The sequence below is a fragment of the Grammomys surdaster genome, unplaced genomic scaffold (assembly GCF_004785775.1).
Source record: "Grammomys surdaster isolate TR1022 unplaced genomic scaffold, NIH_TR_1.0 189, whole genome shotgun sequence".
NCBI classification, from domain to species: domain Eukaryota; kingdom Metazoa; phylum Chordata; class Mammalia; order Rodentia; family Muridae; genus Grammomys; species Grammomys surdaster.
In genome coordinates this window covers 8675587-8693636 of record NW_021604634.1, presented here as the reverse complement: position 1 = coordinate 8693636, position 18050 = coordinate 8675587, and the positions used below count along the sequence as shown (strand labels likewise).

General features: G+C 36.8%; 1 protein-coding gene across 6 annotated transcripts in view; it reads right to left on the bottom strand.

Annotated features, from left to right (window-relative positions):
• Nucleotides 1-18050, bottom strand: part of Cd226 (CD226 molecule) — an 89772-nt gene that overhangs the window by 66097 nt on the left and 5625 nt on the right. For 2 of the 6 annotated variants that reach the window (XM_028768979.1, XM_028768983.1), the window contains exons 1-3: nt 12880-13162; nt 3672-3743; nt 3083-3421 (exon numbers count right to left, since the gene is read on the bottom strand). In XM_028768979.1, coding sequence (XP_028624812.1) covers nt 3083-3421; nt 3672-3717 — 385 coding nt within the window. In that variant the 5' untranslated portion in view covers nt 3718-3743; nt 12880-13162. Of the gene's footprint in view, nt 1-3082; nt 3422-3671; nt 3744-4149; nt 4180-12879; nt 13163-18050 lie in introns of those variants that run through there. The other 4 variants (XM_028768980.1, XM_028768981.1, XM_028768982.1 and 1 more) reach the window with 4 other exon arrangements.

Genomic DNA, 18050 nt, shown 5'->3' with positions numbered 1-18050 from the left:
TAGTATATTCAATTCTGAATTGCTCTTCTGCTCTACTGTTCCATAATATTGAATGATAGGTGCTCTGAGGCTATGTTAAAACTCAGGGGACCAGAAACTCTTTCTTACAAGCCCAATCTGGTCCCTAATTCTCTGTCATTTTAAACTAAAGCTAATTTCTTCCAGTTCTTATATTATAAAAATTTGAGTGCATTCTTAAAGTTTCTTTCTCTCTAACATTCGGGCCAAATAAGAGTGGAAATTGTGTGCTTACCTTAAGTAGAAATCTCTAAACTGCTCAAAAACTGCAATTAAATATTTTCAATGTTTTTCTAGAAATTCAGCATGTACGAAAGAAATTTTATAATATAGTACTGAGAAGAGTAAATAAAATGTCTATATATGAGTATCACTATGATGATGAGCATTGAAGACTCTGGGGGTCGATCTCGACTCTGTATTCTTCCTGATCATGTTTTAGAACTCCTTGTTTCTTGTAGCTTTATTTTCTTGTTGTTATTTTTGTTGTTGTTGTTTATATGTCAATCAATCACCTTTTGCTCAGTCTTACATGACTATGAAATGTAAAGGATAGGAACCACACCCAAAGTCATCTTTGGTATGCTTACTTCCTCAGTGTAAATTTGATGAGTTTCATCTCTGTTAGTGAGCATAGTGAGATGTCCTCCCTTAGGAATGCAGTTAACTACTGGATGGGTGAGCCCTTCATATTTGCCTATCCTACCCTTGATGAACTTCTGGATGGTTCCCAAATATTGATCTGGTCATCACTGTTGCTATAAACATGGTTGGGGTTTCAAATTAATGTGAGTAAAGTCTAAAAATAGCAAACAGAGCAGAATTATTGTATCATAGAATATGTGGTCTTTTAGCCAGCTAATGAATTATATTCCAAAATAGCCGTGAGATTCATCTCTGTTGGCAAGCATGTGATGGTTTCTCTATGTCTCTCACCCCTATCATCTTAAATTAAGCACCAGAAAATGTTCTACCCTGTAGTTGAGTATCTAAATTTACTACAAGAGACATTCAATTGCTTCATACAAAGTGAATACCTAGTAAAAGTTGGGCAGGATATTGGAATGGGTAGCTCTCTAGCAGGTAGGGGGTTATTTAACTAGAAATATATTTTATTTAACTGACAACTAAGGCCAGGAATACAAGATGAGCAAAGTGTTCCTCAAGACTTTTACCACAAACTCTGCTATCAAAGAACAGTTTTGTCCTATATTTTACCTGAATTGGGAAAATAATACAGCACCAATTTGTCTATTTAATTTTGTTAGTAATTAAGAATCCCTATTTTAAAGGTAACAAACATTTTAATGTCCTTTCTGCTAATAGTATCACTTATTGAAAATAAGATCTCTAACTAGCTCAATTCTCTGCTAAAAGACTAAGAAAAGGAGAGAATAAGGCATAAAAGAGTACTATAGATACATAAGCAATGGTCATATATCATACTTTCAAGGCCGAGAGGCTCGTGTCTCCCCAGACAGCATTTAACATCTAACTATGTTATTATTTCTATGGGACTCATACAGATTGGAAGCCTTGGAAAGGCCAGAAGACTTTACTAAGCCCAACACTCCCATATGGGGATATTGTGAAGGTAATGTTTATGTCCAAGTGTACAGTGGGAATGGATAAAGAAATCTGTCTAAGGTACTGAAAGGAAGATTTCTCAACCATAGAGAGTTACTAGTGAAGAACAGAAGTCAATAATTGTCACTAGCATGTGGTGTTACTCTTTCCTGTGAAATTTAGACAATGTTACGCACATTAGGGTTTCTGACTTTTAAGTTTCTTTCTTTAATAGTAAATATATCACCTCCCTCTTTATATTATAACTCTGACAATTGACTATGCACATTAGGATTTCTGCATTTTTAAGTTTGATTTTAGTATTAAATAGATAAATTCCATTATTATATAAAATACAGTACTTATAAATCTTGTTAAATTATAAATAAAGTATAAAAAGATTTTAGATATATTTAAGGTAAATACTTAAATATAACAAATATGTTTAATTTCACATTGTTCTTTTTAGAAAAAAACTAGCCTTCCAAAGATTTTGAGATTTGGAATGGTAGATTTTTTTTAAATAAATATTTATGATTAATAACTTTAATAACTTCATATGTTGTTCTGCTACTTCTGTGAAAGGGAGTGAGCCACTAACACAAAGTTTTACAAAAATTATGGCTGTAAAATCCAGACTTCCTTTGATGTATCATACCTAATCCATGTGACCATATGAGAAGAATCTAAGCATACTCACTGGTACACTTAACTTACATCATTATTCTGTTTCTGACAAAATATCTATCAGTTTCTAAAGGAAGTATATGGGTTGAAGATAAGTTCTGTCTTAAATTTTGTTTAGAATTTGCCAATAAAATCAGAATAAGCCATGCAGAAGAGATCCTAGATATTAAGGTGCTAAAACTAGTGTCAAATGATGAGCAAATGGGCATGGTCTCATGTATTGCTGAGATAAGCTTTAAAGAATCTACATGTTGTAGCTTCAGCTGTATATGTAAGAGCGGAGGGCCCTGCTGGGCATAGGTGGGAGAAGAGATCCTTGGTCTCACGAAGGCTGGATGTCCCAGGGGATGGGAATTTGAGGATGGGGAGGTGGGAGTTGTGGGGGTAGATAGGGGTACATCTGCAGAGTAGCAGGAGGAGGGGTGAGGGGATAGGGGATTCCTGGGTGGGTGGGAGATGGGGTAAGGGGACAACATATGAAATGTAAATAAAACATCCAATAAAAAATAAAATTAAAAAAAAGAATCTACATGTTGAAAACATTATTTGAATCTAGCCTTATGTCATCAAAAAGACTATGTAAATCTGCATTTCCTCCCACATCACTGTAACCTGGCAGACACTTGTAATCAGAAATGACAGCAATTAAGAAAAAAAATGGGATTGGTTTACGACACTATTCTTTGAGAAAAAATGACATCAACAATCTAGAAATGGAATTGGGAAAAGAATACAATAACATTTTAAGCTTTTAGTTAGGTTTCTTAGAAATAAACACTGTTGGTAGACAAAAAGAAAAGTTTTTCCTTACCTGACTGGACTACTTTTATCTTCTTTTCCCAAGGTCCACGTGGGAAAGCATGAAACAAGCAGGAGTAGGTGCCAATATCTGCTTCAGAGGCATTGTAAAAGGAAAGGCTCATGTTGCGGAACCCCACTGTTGAGTTTAAAAAGTGTACTCTGTGGAAGTAATTAGGGTCTATATGCATATTATGGTTAGGGTTGTAAACAGCTATGCTCACTTTGTTTGTGCCAATGTTCTTGGTCCACTCCACCTGAGTTAAGTTATCCATCAATGGGTATACACATTCCAGAGTCATAGTCTCAGAAAGCCGAACAGTTGTGTCCCACAATGTCTCTCCACACAGAGCTAAAATGTATATCACATAAATTGAGTTAGATCCAATGATGACAAAACCAAATAAATAAAATTTGTAAGACTTAACAAGTAGTATGATAAGTTCATGATGAAGACTGACAATTTCAACTACAAAATTGCCTTTTATAATTTTTAGTATTTCTAAACAAGTGAGAAATTGCCTAAGAGATCCTACACATGTCACACTCAAACACCAAAAACAAAGCAATGTTTTTAAATGAAGACATAGGATTGGCTTTACCTTTGTGCACATGAAGAATAGCCAAAAGCCAAGTAAGGTAAGCCATCTCTGGAAACTGTTCAGGAGGCTGGACTGTGTAAAAAAAAAAAAAAAATGTGTATGATGTTATATTCACAACTCAGCATGAAGTGCTGTTTCCTTCCTCTGAGATGTTATCAGCTGCATCTTTTTCTCTGAAGTATGAGCACAGGAAAGAAGTTTCAGCTTCAAAGAAAGCTTTGCTATCATACAGGGATGGATAGGCTGCAGTTATTTCTCTGTCAGATAATCAGTTTACTTTAAAAGATATAATTTTCAAGAAAGATTCTTTCATTTGACAAATGTTTATTGAGTGTGTTCTCTGTGCCAGACTCAGCTCTGTGCAACAAGAATTTACAAAAATACATCTTAAAAATAAAACCCCATGCCATTTCGTTAGGAAGAGAGTGGTACAATGCTAACGGTGTATTAGATATAGTGAGGTGAAGGTGGTTGGTACCTGAGAAGTGAAGCAAAGCAGGACAGTCAAGCTCTTTTGCTATAGCCAGATCCAGGAACTGCTCACTGAGAAAGTGAAATTGGGTGAAGACTGGGGTTGATGGGAGGAGCCTGCATAGCAGACAACCACTCAGGTGTGGCCTTCCGGCTGCACCACACCTCTGGGTTAGATTTGAACAAAGATATGCAACAGAATGGACCTCCAACTACAACAAAATGACGGTCCAGGAGATATATAAACATACCACTATATCTGATGATTCTTCTTCACTGTTCTTATTTTAAAATAAGCATGGAGTACTAAGAAACTAGATATTCCAACCAAGTCCCCTTGGAGGCTACTCCTTATACATAAAACTATGATACACTATAAAAGTGAAATTGATTGCTAAGATTTATCATTTCTCTCGTCAGTTATAAAAGCAATTCAGGATCGTGGCAAGATGAGTTAGCCAATAAAGATGCTTGCTAGAGACCTGAGTCTCCAGAACCTACATAAAGGTAAGAGGATAGAACTAATTTCACAAAGTTATGCTTGGACCAACACAGGTGCACTATGTCACATAAACCCACACACATCTAACAAATACATACACACAATTATAATATGAATAGGTAATATAAATAAAATAGTAATTCTAGTTCTTAAAAATTTGTGAGAAATACTTCAATAAGGCAATAAAAAATCAAAATTATGCCTTTATAAAAAGAAGACTTGTATTATACTTGTGTCCATTAGCAGGACCAGGATACAATATGTACATTATAAATGATATTATTTCTTTTTCTCAGTGGGAATTTTATGTTTCCTGAAAACATCTCCCTGTTATATACTCATGTTGAAAGACAGGATAATAGTTGATTCACACTGATAATCTTTTATATGGAGTTACATATGAAGTTCAAGAGGCAAAATTGTCTTTCACCTTTTATTTTAATAGTATGAATTACTCTATTTGAGTTTATGACAATAAAAAGACAAAACAGTTTATTACAATACATTTGGAGAATATTTTATATAAAACGGGAGGAAATAAAGATGTCTCCACGTGGGGCATGTTCAAGAATTGAAATAAGTACAGAGTATGGATGAGGTAATCGTGTAACCAGGAGGTATATATGATCATAATAGATAGGTATTTTATAGTCTAAGAGATTCCTGATCCAGGTAAAAAGACATTGAACACATATACAAATAAATACTTATTTACAAAATGCCTTCAATGTTATGAAGAAAGAAGTTCATGAGGGTATGCAGAAGACCAAATATCCAGACTGCCAGTCCAGTAGAAGGTTTTGCAGGGAGGATGACTGGGAGAAAGATCTGCCAACCTGTGGGTTGAAAACTCTAGAACCAGAAACACTAGCCAGGTGAGCACTGAGGTCAGGGGCAGGAATGAAAATTCGGGCAGACAGGAAAACAGGTGAACCAAGCCAGGAACTGACAATTTTCAATGATGTTGTAGCTGTGGATAGTAGAGGGAAAAGAGAGACAGGAAATGATGAGTGGTGACATTTTATAGATAGGTAGGATAAGGTCCTGTTTGCTTTTTGATGGGTCTAAGTTAATGGAAGGATAACTGCCACTCACTTGCCTTTTCAAGACTCTTTAGAAATTTTACTTTCTTTGAGTGTCAACTTTTTTCTCTAAACCATAACATGAAGAATCTAAGCTACTCTATTTGCTGATCTGAGGGTATGGAAAAAAACAGCCAAAGCCTGAGATGATCCAATCTTAGCACAGGAGATTATTTGCATTCTATACCAGAAGAAAGGTTTTCTCCCCTCAGCCAAAGCCTGAGATGACTCAACCAGAGTGTAGGAGATTATTTGCATTCTATACCAGAAGGAACATTTTTCTTTCCTCCCCTCCCTCACCTGAAGTGAAGAAGGAATGTTGTATGGTCACTACACTACCCTACATAACTGTCTTGAAGAACAATCTGAGGACAATTGTCAGAAGATGGATACAAACTTGCAGCTAGAATCATTGAACCACTGAATCCTTCAACTGTGGCATCAGAGCATACAGTGAAATATATTACATTTTATAAAAAGTCCCCGTCACTTCTGTCCATGTATATCTAAAGTGATACATTTTCTTTCTGTTGATAAGAATGTGATTGAGCAAACACTGACATCCAACTTTAAGAACATCTTTACCTTCATCTAAACAAAATAAAATGGCCACATGGACTTGGCTATTTTCCCTGCAGATGAGATGAGTTAGCTAGCTGCCAAGACATGACCTGTAATCTCAGAGACACAGCAGTAATAGGCATCATTAATTTCATGTGATCAAGGCTGCCTCTAGTTAGTAAAATATACCAACATTCAATAGGTGGTATTATCACAAAAATAAACAACTAGAAAAGTTTATAGATGATACAAATATAATAAAATAGATCAGGTGAAAAATAACTGAAAGATGAGCTTTGAAAAATTTCCATTCCTGTGATAAGCACTAAAGGCTCCAGGAGAAGAGCAATATAGATGTTTCTGGAATGTTGAGGAGCTGAAGATCATCTAGAGATATTGGGAAAGGTCAAGGAATGAATCAATCAGAGGGCGGGGGTGGAAGGTGCAGGACAAATAAGGGAACTGATTATTTGATAATTTAAATGACCACTAGTGAAAGATGCTTAAGAAACATCCACAGCTAGTATCACATCCAGTGGGGGAAGTCCCTCTAAAATTAGGAGCAAGACAGAGATGTTTGCTTTCACTACTGCCATTCATATTGCTCTCTAGGCTTTACACAGAGAAAATAAGCAAGAAGAAATAAAAGATACCTACACAGCCAAGGAAGAAGTAATCCTGTTTCTTACACAGTGATGACTTGATTTTGTATATTAACAGGCAAAACATCTACCCAATGTGTTTTAGATAACTAAGCAAAATTGCATGATAAAAAATGAACATATGAAAAACTAGCATATATCTAAATACTAACAATAAATCATGTGAAAAGAAATTTAAAATAATAATTTTATTTATAATCCAGAAAGTAAAACACATCTGAATAAATTTAACCAAGTAGATGAATCAATACTTTATATTGAACATGACAAGTATTGCAAGCTTAAAAGAAGACCTAAAAATTAAAAGACATGCCCAAGAATAGCCTCATCTAACCTGGACCCCTGAGATCTCTCAAACACTGAGCCACCGACAAGGCAGCATACACTAGCTGGTCCGAGGCCCCTGACACATATACAGCAGAGGACTGCCTGGTCTGGCCTCAGTGAGAGAAAACTCACCTAACCCTTGAAAAACTTGAGGCCCTAGGTAGTGGGGAGATCTGGTGGAGTGGGGATGGGGGTGACATCCTCTTGGAGACTGAGAAGGAGGAATGGGGTGAGGAACTGTCAGAAGGCAGCTGGAGAGGGGGACAACGACTAGACTGTAAAAAAAGTTTAAAGAATAATAATAAAAAAGAATGTATCTAGATCAGTGTTCATAAGTAGAAATTTTCATAATGTTACAAAGACAATATTCTCAATTAAATCCATAGCCTTAGTAGTCCTTAGTAAAATTTAAGTGGCCTTATATTGAAAATGGAAAACTGATCCCAAAATTTAAACTGCACTGCAAGGGGTCGTGATCAGCTAACATTTGCCTGAAGAGAAAAGGTTGGGTGATTCCTTTGTTCCATTTTAAAACATAGTTCAAAGTTAATAATCAAAACCTTGATGTTGGGATAAGGACAGACAAACAAATGGCATAAAAGTGATAATTAAAATCTGCCACTTGAGGGGTGATATAGAAATCTAATGCAGTGGAAACTTTCTAAAATATATGAAGCCAATCCTATTGAAGTTTCAAAATAATGACAGAGATGAATTCACAACTGTTCATGTCTTGTCACCAAATGAAGCTTCTAGTATCAGGACCAGGTTACATCCAATTGAATTTTAGGCCAAAGGAGTTCCATGTATATCCTCAAACAACTCAGGCAGTTGTCAAGATAACATGTTTCTATCCACAGACAACAAAACCTCCATTGTTGAAGACAGCGTCCACATAAACCATTAAACATGGAGTTTTCAAGCTTGTGCCTACAAAGAACTTTCATTACCATCTTCCTAGTGTATTTAGTATGGGAAGGCACTCTGAAAGAAGGTACTACACAGGCTAAAAAAGGAGAAATATATATCACCACAATCACAAAACCTTTGAACTATATATAATCTGTCCTGCCTGCAAAATATGCTAGGGTGACAATGGCCTAAGGCTTAGGAGAATAACCAACTAATGTCTAATTTGGCTTAAGACTCACTCCATGAGATGTAATCAATATAACCAAGAACCAAACCCAAGAGAGCCAAGAAACCTAGGGTAAAATCAGGTGCTAGTAAGTTTTTTGTGTTTGTTTGTTTGTCTGTTTGTTTGTTTTGTTTTTTAAGTAACAATGAAATGACTCCTAATGATATTCTGCTGTATTCATAGTCCAGTTCCTTCTTCAGCCATAATCAGAGAAACCCTTCTGTGGTAGATGTGAACAAATACAGAGACTGGAAGCCAGATATCACACACACACACACACACACACACACACACACACACACACGAAGAAAGAAAAAACAGAGACAGTGAGAGAGGCAAAAAGAGGCAGAGAGAGGAGAGATGAGAGACCTTGAAACACAACATCTCTAAATGGGATGTTTCCATCAAATAACCTCTCCTCAGAACTCAAGGAACCCTGTAGAAGAGGAAACAGAAAGAGTGTAAGAATCAGAGGTAACAGAGGACACCAAGAGAAAAAATGCCTGCTAAATCAACTCAGCAAAGTTCATATGAACTCACAGACACAGAAGCATTAAATACAAGGAACCAACATGGGGATGTACCAAGGCCTCTGTGTATATATTATAGCTTTCAATTCAGTATTTTTATGGAACTCCTGAGAGTATAAGCAAGTGGGTTTCAGATTATTTTGCCTTCTCTTGGATCTCTCTTTTTTTTCTGTTGGCTTGCCTTGTCTACCTTCACTGTGACAGTTTTTGTTCTGCCTTATTATATTTTATTTTGCTTTAAAAATTGAAAATGTTAAAAACTAAAACAATACAATTATAGTGAGTTGATTTTCAACACTGAATCAAGACAAATCAGTGGGAAAAAACACAGTATTCAAAGAATGGGATTGGAACAACTGTATGGCCACATGAAATTAAATTTGTAATTCTCACCGTATACAAGAACTCTGTCAATTTAATTGACCTAAATACAAGAGCTACATGACCTTAATGTTGACTAGGGTTTATTAGATATGGCACTAAAAGGAAGCAATAAAAGAAAGGTAAATTGTGACTCATTAAAATTAACATTATTGTGTATCAAAACAAATGTCAAGAGGATGAAAAGCCAGCCATTATAATGAAAGAAAACATTTGTGAATTAAATATCTGACTTGAAAGTTATAAAATATGTAACCCAGCTTAAAAATGAGCAAAGTACTTCAATAGACATTTCTTCAAAGAACATGCACAAATGGCCAACAAACATGTTGAAACGTATTCAACATCATTAGTTATAAGGTAAATGCAGATAGAACCATATTGAAAAATCACTTTATAGTCAGTTAAGTGGCTATCATAAAGAAAAAGAGAAGATGGAATCATGTTGTGAATAAACTGAAACCTTTGTGTATTATAACCAAGAATATGAAAGGTTGAAGCTGCTGTGGAAAGTAGATTTCAATTCTTCAAATAGGATAACAGGATGTAACAAATTTCACTCCTAGAAAGAATCTGAGACCCATTTGTTCGTATACTTAGTAGTCCAATAAGAATACTGAAATGAAAGCTACCCCACGGTATTAGAACAGATACTAAATACTCATTCACACATCATTGTTCATAGCAGCACTGTTCACAAGAATCAGAAGGTGAAAACAACCTGAATATCCGTTATATACATGGGGTAAACAAATTCAATATAATCATAGCAGGAGATATTATTCTGTCACAATAAGAAATAGACATTGATTGATTCATACCATCATATGAATGATTATAGAAAATAAATAAAACAGTGTAGGCACAAATGATTCCAGAATGGGTAAATCTGTAACATATAAAAAGCACATTGCTGTTTGCAGAGGCTGGTAGAATAACAGAACAAAGAGTGACTGCTTAATTTATAAAGTTTTATTGGGGGATGATATAAAAGGGGTTTGAGTGGATAAGAAGTGGTTATTGGGACTAAAGAAATGGCTCAGTGACTAAGAGCAATGCTTGTTCTTCCAGAGGAATCAGGTTCAAGTCCCAGCACCAATATGGAAGCCCTATTACACACATACACACACACACACACACACACACACACACACACACACACACATGCACATACATACAAAAAATGAAGTGGCTATTATAGAGCATTATGAATCTGTTAAATACAATTTAGGCAAACACTTAAACATGATTTGATTACTTTTATGTGATATAAATTTCATTACAGTAAAACATATTGTTAGTGATAATCAAGACTGCAACTGTATCTTTGTACTGCCAACTGTAGAAGCCAATACAGTTTGCTGTTCATTATGTATTTATTATTACTCGATTCCCCAATACTCTGAACTATGGGTAACATTAAGCTTCCTAGAACATTAAAAGGACAGAGCTTAATGACACGCTGTGTCACGTGCTTATGACAACAGCTAGAAATAAATAGTATAAAAAAGATCATATTCCAACCTGTCAGTTAAGAATTTTGAGAGTTAAAAATTAAATGTTTGCTAATTAAATGTGTGTGTGTGTGTGTGTGTGTGTTCAGGAGAAGACAAGGATTGGGATTCTGTAAAGTGGTATAATATAGAAACACAAATTAGATACTGTGACAGTATATTCCTACAGACCTAATTGGAATTGGGTGTGATATGATTTTCTCCACTCAGTGACTTACCATTCTTACAAACAAAATTGAAAGACATTTCCTCTCTCTAGAAGTAAGAGAATAGGATTGTTGAAGCAATCTTGAAATTAAACTAATTGATTAAGATGTGTAGTTCATTCCCAAGTAATTCAATTCCTGTGCATCAGAGATTAGTTACACTCATATTCAGAAATCTAAGCACATAGAGGTCACATATGCATTTGGAAAGGTACCTATGAACTTGGCATTGAAGATAAAAGTTTGGCTGCTACGACTTTGCTGGAGACAAGCCCTATCTATCAACATCTAACTAAAGACAAATAGAGATTGCAACTGAGCTATTTATGTGATGCTGGCAGTCATTTTTTTTGCATAATTTATGGAGCAGTTTGGCTTAAGAGTATTTTTTTACCCGAATAGAGCTGTCTGTAAAAAGGAGATTTGTTCTCAAGAAAGCCATTAATCAACATATTCCTGCATGTTTCCCACTATTTTAAACTTCATAGCAATGCACATGAGTAGAGATCTGTCTTCAGAGAGTTCTCTTCTGAGTCTGGTGAACATATTTAGACACATTATTTCTTGTAGCACCGGCAGGCCCCTCTCCTTTCCATTGATTTCACTGACTCTAGAATCTGAGATATATTTTGATTACTATGTGATTCTAGAACTTCTGAACACTAGGAGGAGTCTCATCTTTCTTCATTACTCTAATGGCATCCTTCCCTCCAAGATTCACTCTGAGACATCCTGTGATACTTCTCTTCTCACTCAAACCACAGGAAAGCAGAGAATGGCCAAGCAGACGGCATTGCTACTCTGAAAAGTCACAGCCACTATTGGGAAGATCACAGATATGAGATCTTTGTTTCAGTTCTTGTTCCAAAATTGAGAGGATGTTTGTGTGATAAGACACTGTAACTTAGCTTTTTGGGGCTCTCAGAACTCTAGGCAGATTACACTGAAACATCATAGCCTTGGTTTCTATCACAGTACTAGGGAATCCTCATCAACTGTGGAAGTCGTGGTCTCCTCTGCCTCATGGTTCCCTTAGAATCTCAACAAGTCATATTCCATTGAAGACAGAATCTTTAGTTTGCATTCATCAGTGATCATCCTGGGCAATAGAGTTAGACCCTGTGGCCCATGAGCCAAATCCAGCCCACTATTTAATTTCTATAAATGCTAGCTGGAAAACAGCCCTTCTCATCTGTTTAACTGTATGTGACTATTTTTGTGCTATAGACTTCCACAGGTAACATTTGCCAAACTTTTCATGCTACAAAAATTCTTTAGATAGCAGAAATTTGTTACATTCACCTCACTCAACCTTTTCTAAGAAAAGAAAGACTAAGTGTGATAGCTCAGGTACTTATAGAATCATGTCAGTTTTTCTCATCTTAGAAATTTTATTATGATAAAACAATCTTTTCATGAATACACAGAGAAAAGTATTTAAAAGGCACCATTAACCAAAACTATGCCCATCATTTAAATCACAGGTTTCCATGACATTCAAACAATGACAGCTGTTTCCTTTAGTGTCTCCCTGCCTCTGCATTATCTGCTTATACCACAAGCTTATAGTGTAAACACAGCCAACGTTTTCTTAGCATATACTAATTGTAGTACTGGATTCCATAGACCTTTTTTTAAATACAAGTTTTCCATTTTCTCCATGTTCCCTCACTTTCCTCCTTTCCACACTTTCTTTTTCCTCTCCTTTCCAATAAGTACCTTGGTTCCCTCCCTAGACAATATTGGTTTTAATTTCATGTCATAGTACAAACATAAATTTATATTTTTACATGAATTCTGGGGTCCAGTCTTTCTTTTTAAGAAGGCTACTTACCTTGATGTTCTTTGGCTGTAACTCTTGTTGCAGATAAGTGGATTGTCTAGAGGTTCTTTGTCTCTGGCTAGCACTAGGAGCATGCCTCTTTCTGGGAACCAACTCTTCCCTGCAGTTGAGCTTTTCTTTCCACGATAGTCTCTTTGAGCAGCCACGGGTAGCAAGCACTGTTTCATAAAGCAGGATTTCCTGAAGTCAAGAAGTCTTACGAGTCTAAAAGCAACTTTACTGTTTCATCTACTCATACTCATTCCAAACTCAGAGTTTCAAGCCCGTATGCATTTTTCATACTCGATTCTAACTCCAAATTGAAACCAAATGTACTTTTAAAAAAATTGAAGTTCATTTCTTTCTTTTCATTTCCCCATTTATTCCTGCCAATGAAAGAAATGTACCTTCAGACATATCTACAATTCAGGAAGCTTTATTATCTTAGGCCTTATTTAAACGTGTTTCTAGTATTACTGTGTTCTCTCTCTCTCTCTGTCTTTCTCTGTCTCTCTGCCTCTGTCTCTCTGTCTCTGTCTCTCTCTGTCTCTCTGTCTCTCTGTCTCTCTCTCTCTCTCTCTCTCTCACACACACACACACACACACACAGACACACACACACACAATCTCATCTTTGCTATATAGTCTGTGACACTCTCCCATCCCCAGAACACAGAGATCTGAGGACATGGCTCAATTGGTTAAGGGCTAACCATGTACATGAGGATCTGAGTTCTATCCCCAGCACCTAAGTCAACAGCAGGGTGCAAAAATACAAGCCATTCAGAGACTTACCCACCTCGGGATCCATCCCATATACAGACACCAAACCCAGACACTATTGCAGATGCCAAGCCATGCTTATGGATAGGAGCCTGCTATAGCTGTCTCCTGAGAGGCTCTGCCAGGGCCTGACAAATAGAGGTGGATGCTCACAGCCAACCATTGGACTGAAAACGGAGTCTCCAATGGAGGAGTTAGAGAAAGGACTGGAGGAACTGAAGGGGTTTTCAACCTCATAGGAAAAACAACAATATCAACCAACCAGACCACCTCGTCCAGAGCTCCCAAGAACTGAATCACCAATGGAATAGTACACATTGAGTGACCCATAGCTCCAGCTGCATATGAAACAGAGGATAGCCTTGTCGGGCATCAGAGGAAGAAGAGACCCTTGGTCCTATGAAGGCTCGATGCCCCAGTGTGGGAGAATGCCAGGGTGGGGAGGTGGGAGTGGGTAAGTGGGTGGGAGACCACCCTTATAGAAGCAAAGGGAGTTGGGATAGGATATGGAGATTCTGGGGAGTAACTGGGAAAGGGGATAACATTTGAAATGTGAAGAAATAAAATATTCAATAAAAAAAAACCCACAGGAAAAATATAAACCAGTATTCCAGCAACACTTGGGAATGAGAAAAAAGAGTATCCCTGGAGCTTTCCGGTCAGTGAAGATCCTGGCTCAAAAACTAAGGTAGGAAGTGATTTAAAAAGACACCATACATCAACCTTTAGACTGAACACATACACACACACACACACACACACACACACACACACACAAACACAAAAGTGTACAAATTGATGTCGCCAAGGATCAGTCCCTATATATTAGGCAAAAGCTTTTTGCCAGTCTTGGCATACATTTACAGAAGCATATAACATATCCATTTGTTATTACTTTTCTTATTCTAGTCTTAATTTTTTATTTAAAATATAATTACTTTACTCCTTCCTTTTCTGTCAGACCTCAATCTGTCCAGTCCACTCCTTCCAACATCTTCTGTGTCCTCTGTTTCCCTCTCATATTGATGACCTCTTTTTAATCATTGCTTTATATCACTATATAATTACAGTTTGCTTAGTCCATGTAGAGTTACATGTGTGTCTATGATTTCAGGGCTTACCACTTTGTATTATATAATAAATTAGGGGCTCACTCCTGGGAAAGTATAGTTCTCCCTCTCTAAAAAGTGATAAGTTGCCTGCTGTTCTTTCTCTAGAGGTGAGACCCCATGAGATCCCCTTCTATGTTAGCATATCTAAAAATATTATTACTCCAGTCCTTTTTAGGCAGCTATATCATTAAGGTATCATGAGTATACCCTCCCTGTCATGTCTAGGAAACAATCTCACAGCAGACTTCCTGGTCCTCTGGCTCTTCAAATCTTTCCACTCCGTCTTCCATGATGTTCCCTGAGTATTACTTGCAGGAGTTGTTCTATAGATGTTTAATTAGAACAAGGCTCTCCACAATCCGTTGAGCTCTACATTATGACCTATTGTGCTTTTCTACAATGGCTACTCCTGTAAATAGAAGCTTCTTTGACTGGGAGTTATAGATACACCCATCTGTATCTAATGATAAATTTCTGAATGCAGTTAAAAATTTTGATGGTCTAGTAAAGTGATAATTCTCTTTTAAAATCTATGACCTCACTAGCCCTTGACAGTTAGCTAGGTTTCCAGAACCAGGCATTTTCCTCCTATTGAGTGGGTCTGTAGTCCCCTTAAACAGATGTTGGCTATCACTAAAATAAGAGTGTCACTGTTGCAACTTGAGGAATATATTTTAAGTCTTGGGAACACCAAAGGATAACAATTTTATCTGTTGTTTGATTAACTAGATTATGATGTCCCCCTTGTTGGTCAAGTCAACTTGAAGGATGTGGCTGATGCCTGAGGTCATCATGGAGATACTAGGAAAGCAGGACTACAGTTGGCAAATAAGAAATCATTATAAGGCCAAACTGCCTTATACATTAATCATGCTTTGGAATACAAGGCTAGACTTTGCTTCTAGGCTAATTGTACATTTGAAAGCATGGAAATGAAGTAGCAGTGTTGTCATTCATTACACAAATATTATGGGCATTACTGTGGGTCGGAGGAAGTTTTCTAAAACACCCACTTGAATCCCATCACTTCTTTAAATGCCTCACTGTCCTGGGGAAATAAACTTTACTCTAACGCCCTTTCACTCTAATCCACTTTTTCCAATTTCATGTCTCACAAGTGTTTTAATTCTAGGCTTCCACTCAGACATAAATAATATTTTATATTTTAAATACCATGATCTGTTAAAGTAGAGCCTATGCATACAAGAGCCATTTTCCTGGATTTCTCTTACTACTCTTCCATCCAGCAGGTCTCAGCTCAGACATCCTTCATAAAATATTCTCTTTACTGGAAAGGGGTCTCCAAAATCAGGTTTAGGTATCCCTTCTGTGATCCTTCTGAAACCTGGTCATGCATTTACTGGAGCATATACCATATCCCTTTGTGATTGCTTTTCTTATTCTAGTCTAATAAATCCTTTCAAGGTGGGTGTAATCGTACATGCTTGTGATCTCAGCATTTGGGAGCTAGTGGGAGGAGGACCAGTTGTTCAAGTCATACAAAACTGGATAATGAGTTCAAAACCCACCACAAAGTAACAAAATGAATGAAAAAATTAATGAGACACATTAATTCTTGTCCATTGTTCTTTTCTCATCATCTGGCATCTGGATGGGGTATAACCAGCCCTTGTTGAATTAGGATGAAGCAATAACTTCTGCTGCTTAAGTTTTATAGAAAATATCCACAAACTACTTATAATCTGCATTCCATCTCATTTCCAGTACATATGCTTCTCCTCCAACTCTCCATTTCCCCAATGAATAAGAAAAAAATCCACAAAAAACACCCTATAACCTAAGTACAGTGATTTTTACGTTATAAATATTCTTGTGTTAGACCAAATAATCCTCAAAATAGTTCAGTGGGCTCTGAATTGAATCTCAAACATTGGCTAAAATAGTCATTGTCTATACCTATGATTCAGAGTGCTTTTAAAATAAGAGCCAACTATAATGAAAACTACAACATATCTTTACGGTCTATAGTTTGTTTTATCTATCTCATTCAATTTCAGATTTATAAGAGTATTTTTTAACAAATTATTATATCCTTTACACTCACTTCCTATATCTGTTACATGCAAACACACACACACACACACACACCATTATTATAATCATCGTTATCTTCACCATCACTCTCATGATACCTATGTCCTATAGTAAGGTTATTGATATTGTTGCCATAGATAGAATCAAGATAGGTACTTTTTCTTGATGGATCTGTAGTGGTTTTATGCATTGTGTATGGTGCTCTTGGTGAAGGTACATAACCTTTACAAGGTGGAGCCTTGCTAGAGGAAATAAATCACTGCTGATTGGAGGAGCATTTTGAACACTTATAACCTTGTCCCACTTCCCATTCTGTCTGCTGTGTGTGTGTGTATGTGTGCATGTGTGTGTTTCTCTCTCTCTCTCCCTCTCTCTCTCTCTCTCTCTCTCTCCCTTCCTCTCCCGCCACGATGTGATCAACCAGCTTCCTAAGACTATCTCCCTGCCATTTTTTATGCCAGTTTCTGTGCTTTTGAAACTAAAAATTAAAATAACCCTCTTTTTCCCTGTCACTGTTGGTTGTGAGTTTTTTTCAAAGCAATAGGAATATAAACAATAACCACTAATAACAGCTTTGTCAGCTGATTCTTAAAGAGATACAGGGACAAAATGGAACAGAGACTGAAGGAATGGCTATCCAGCAACTAGCCCTACTTGGGATCCATCCCATAGGCAAGCACTAAATTCTGACATTATTACTGATGCTATGTTGTGCTTGCAGACAGGAGCCTAGCATGGCTGTCCTTTGAGAAGGTCTACCATCAACTAACTGAGACAGATGCAGATACTCACAGCTAAGCATTGGACTGAGATCATGGACCCCTAGAGAAGAGTTAGGAGAAAGATTGAAGGAACTAGGGGATGGCAACTCCATAGTATCAACAGTATCAACTAACCCAAATTCCTGGGAACTCCCAGAGACTAAGGCACCAAGCAAAGAGTATATACAGGCTGTCCAAGGCTTCTAGCACATATGTAGCTGAAAACTGCCTTGTCTGGCCTCAATGGGAGAGGATTTTCCTAATCCTATAGAGACTTGATGCCCCAGGGTGGGGCCCTTTAAGAGACAAAGGGGTGGGGGAATGGGGGAAGAACTCTGAGAGTAGGGATCAGTAGGGGGGAAACATTTGAGATGTAAATAAATAAAAACTTAATTTAAAAGAGAATTTTAAATGTTTGTAATACAAAAAGCTTAACAATTATCTTTATATACTTGCCAAAGGAATGTAAGGC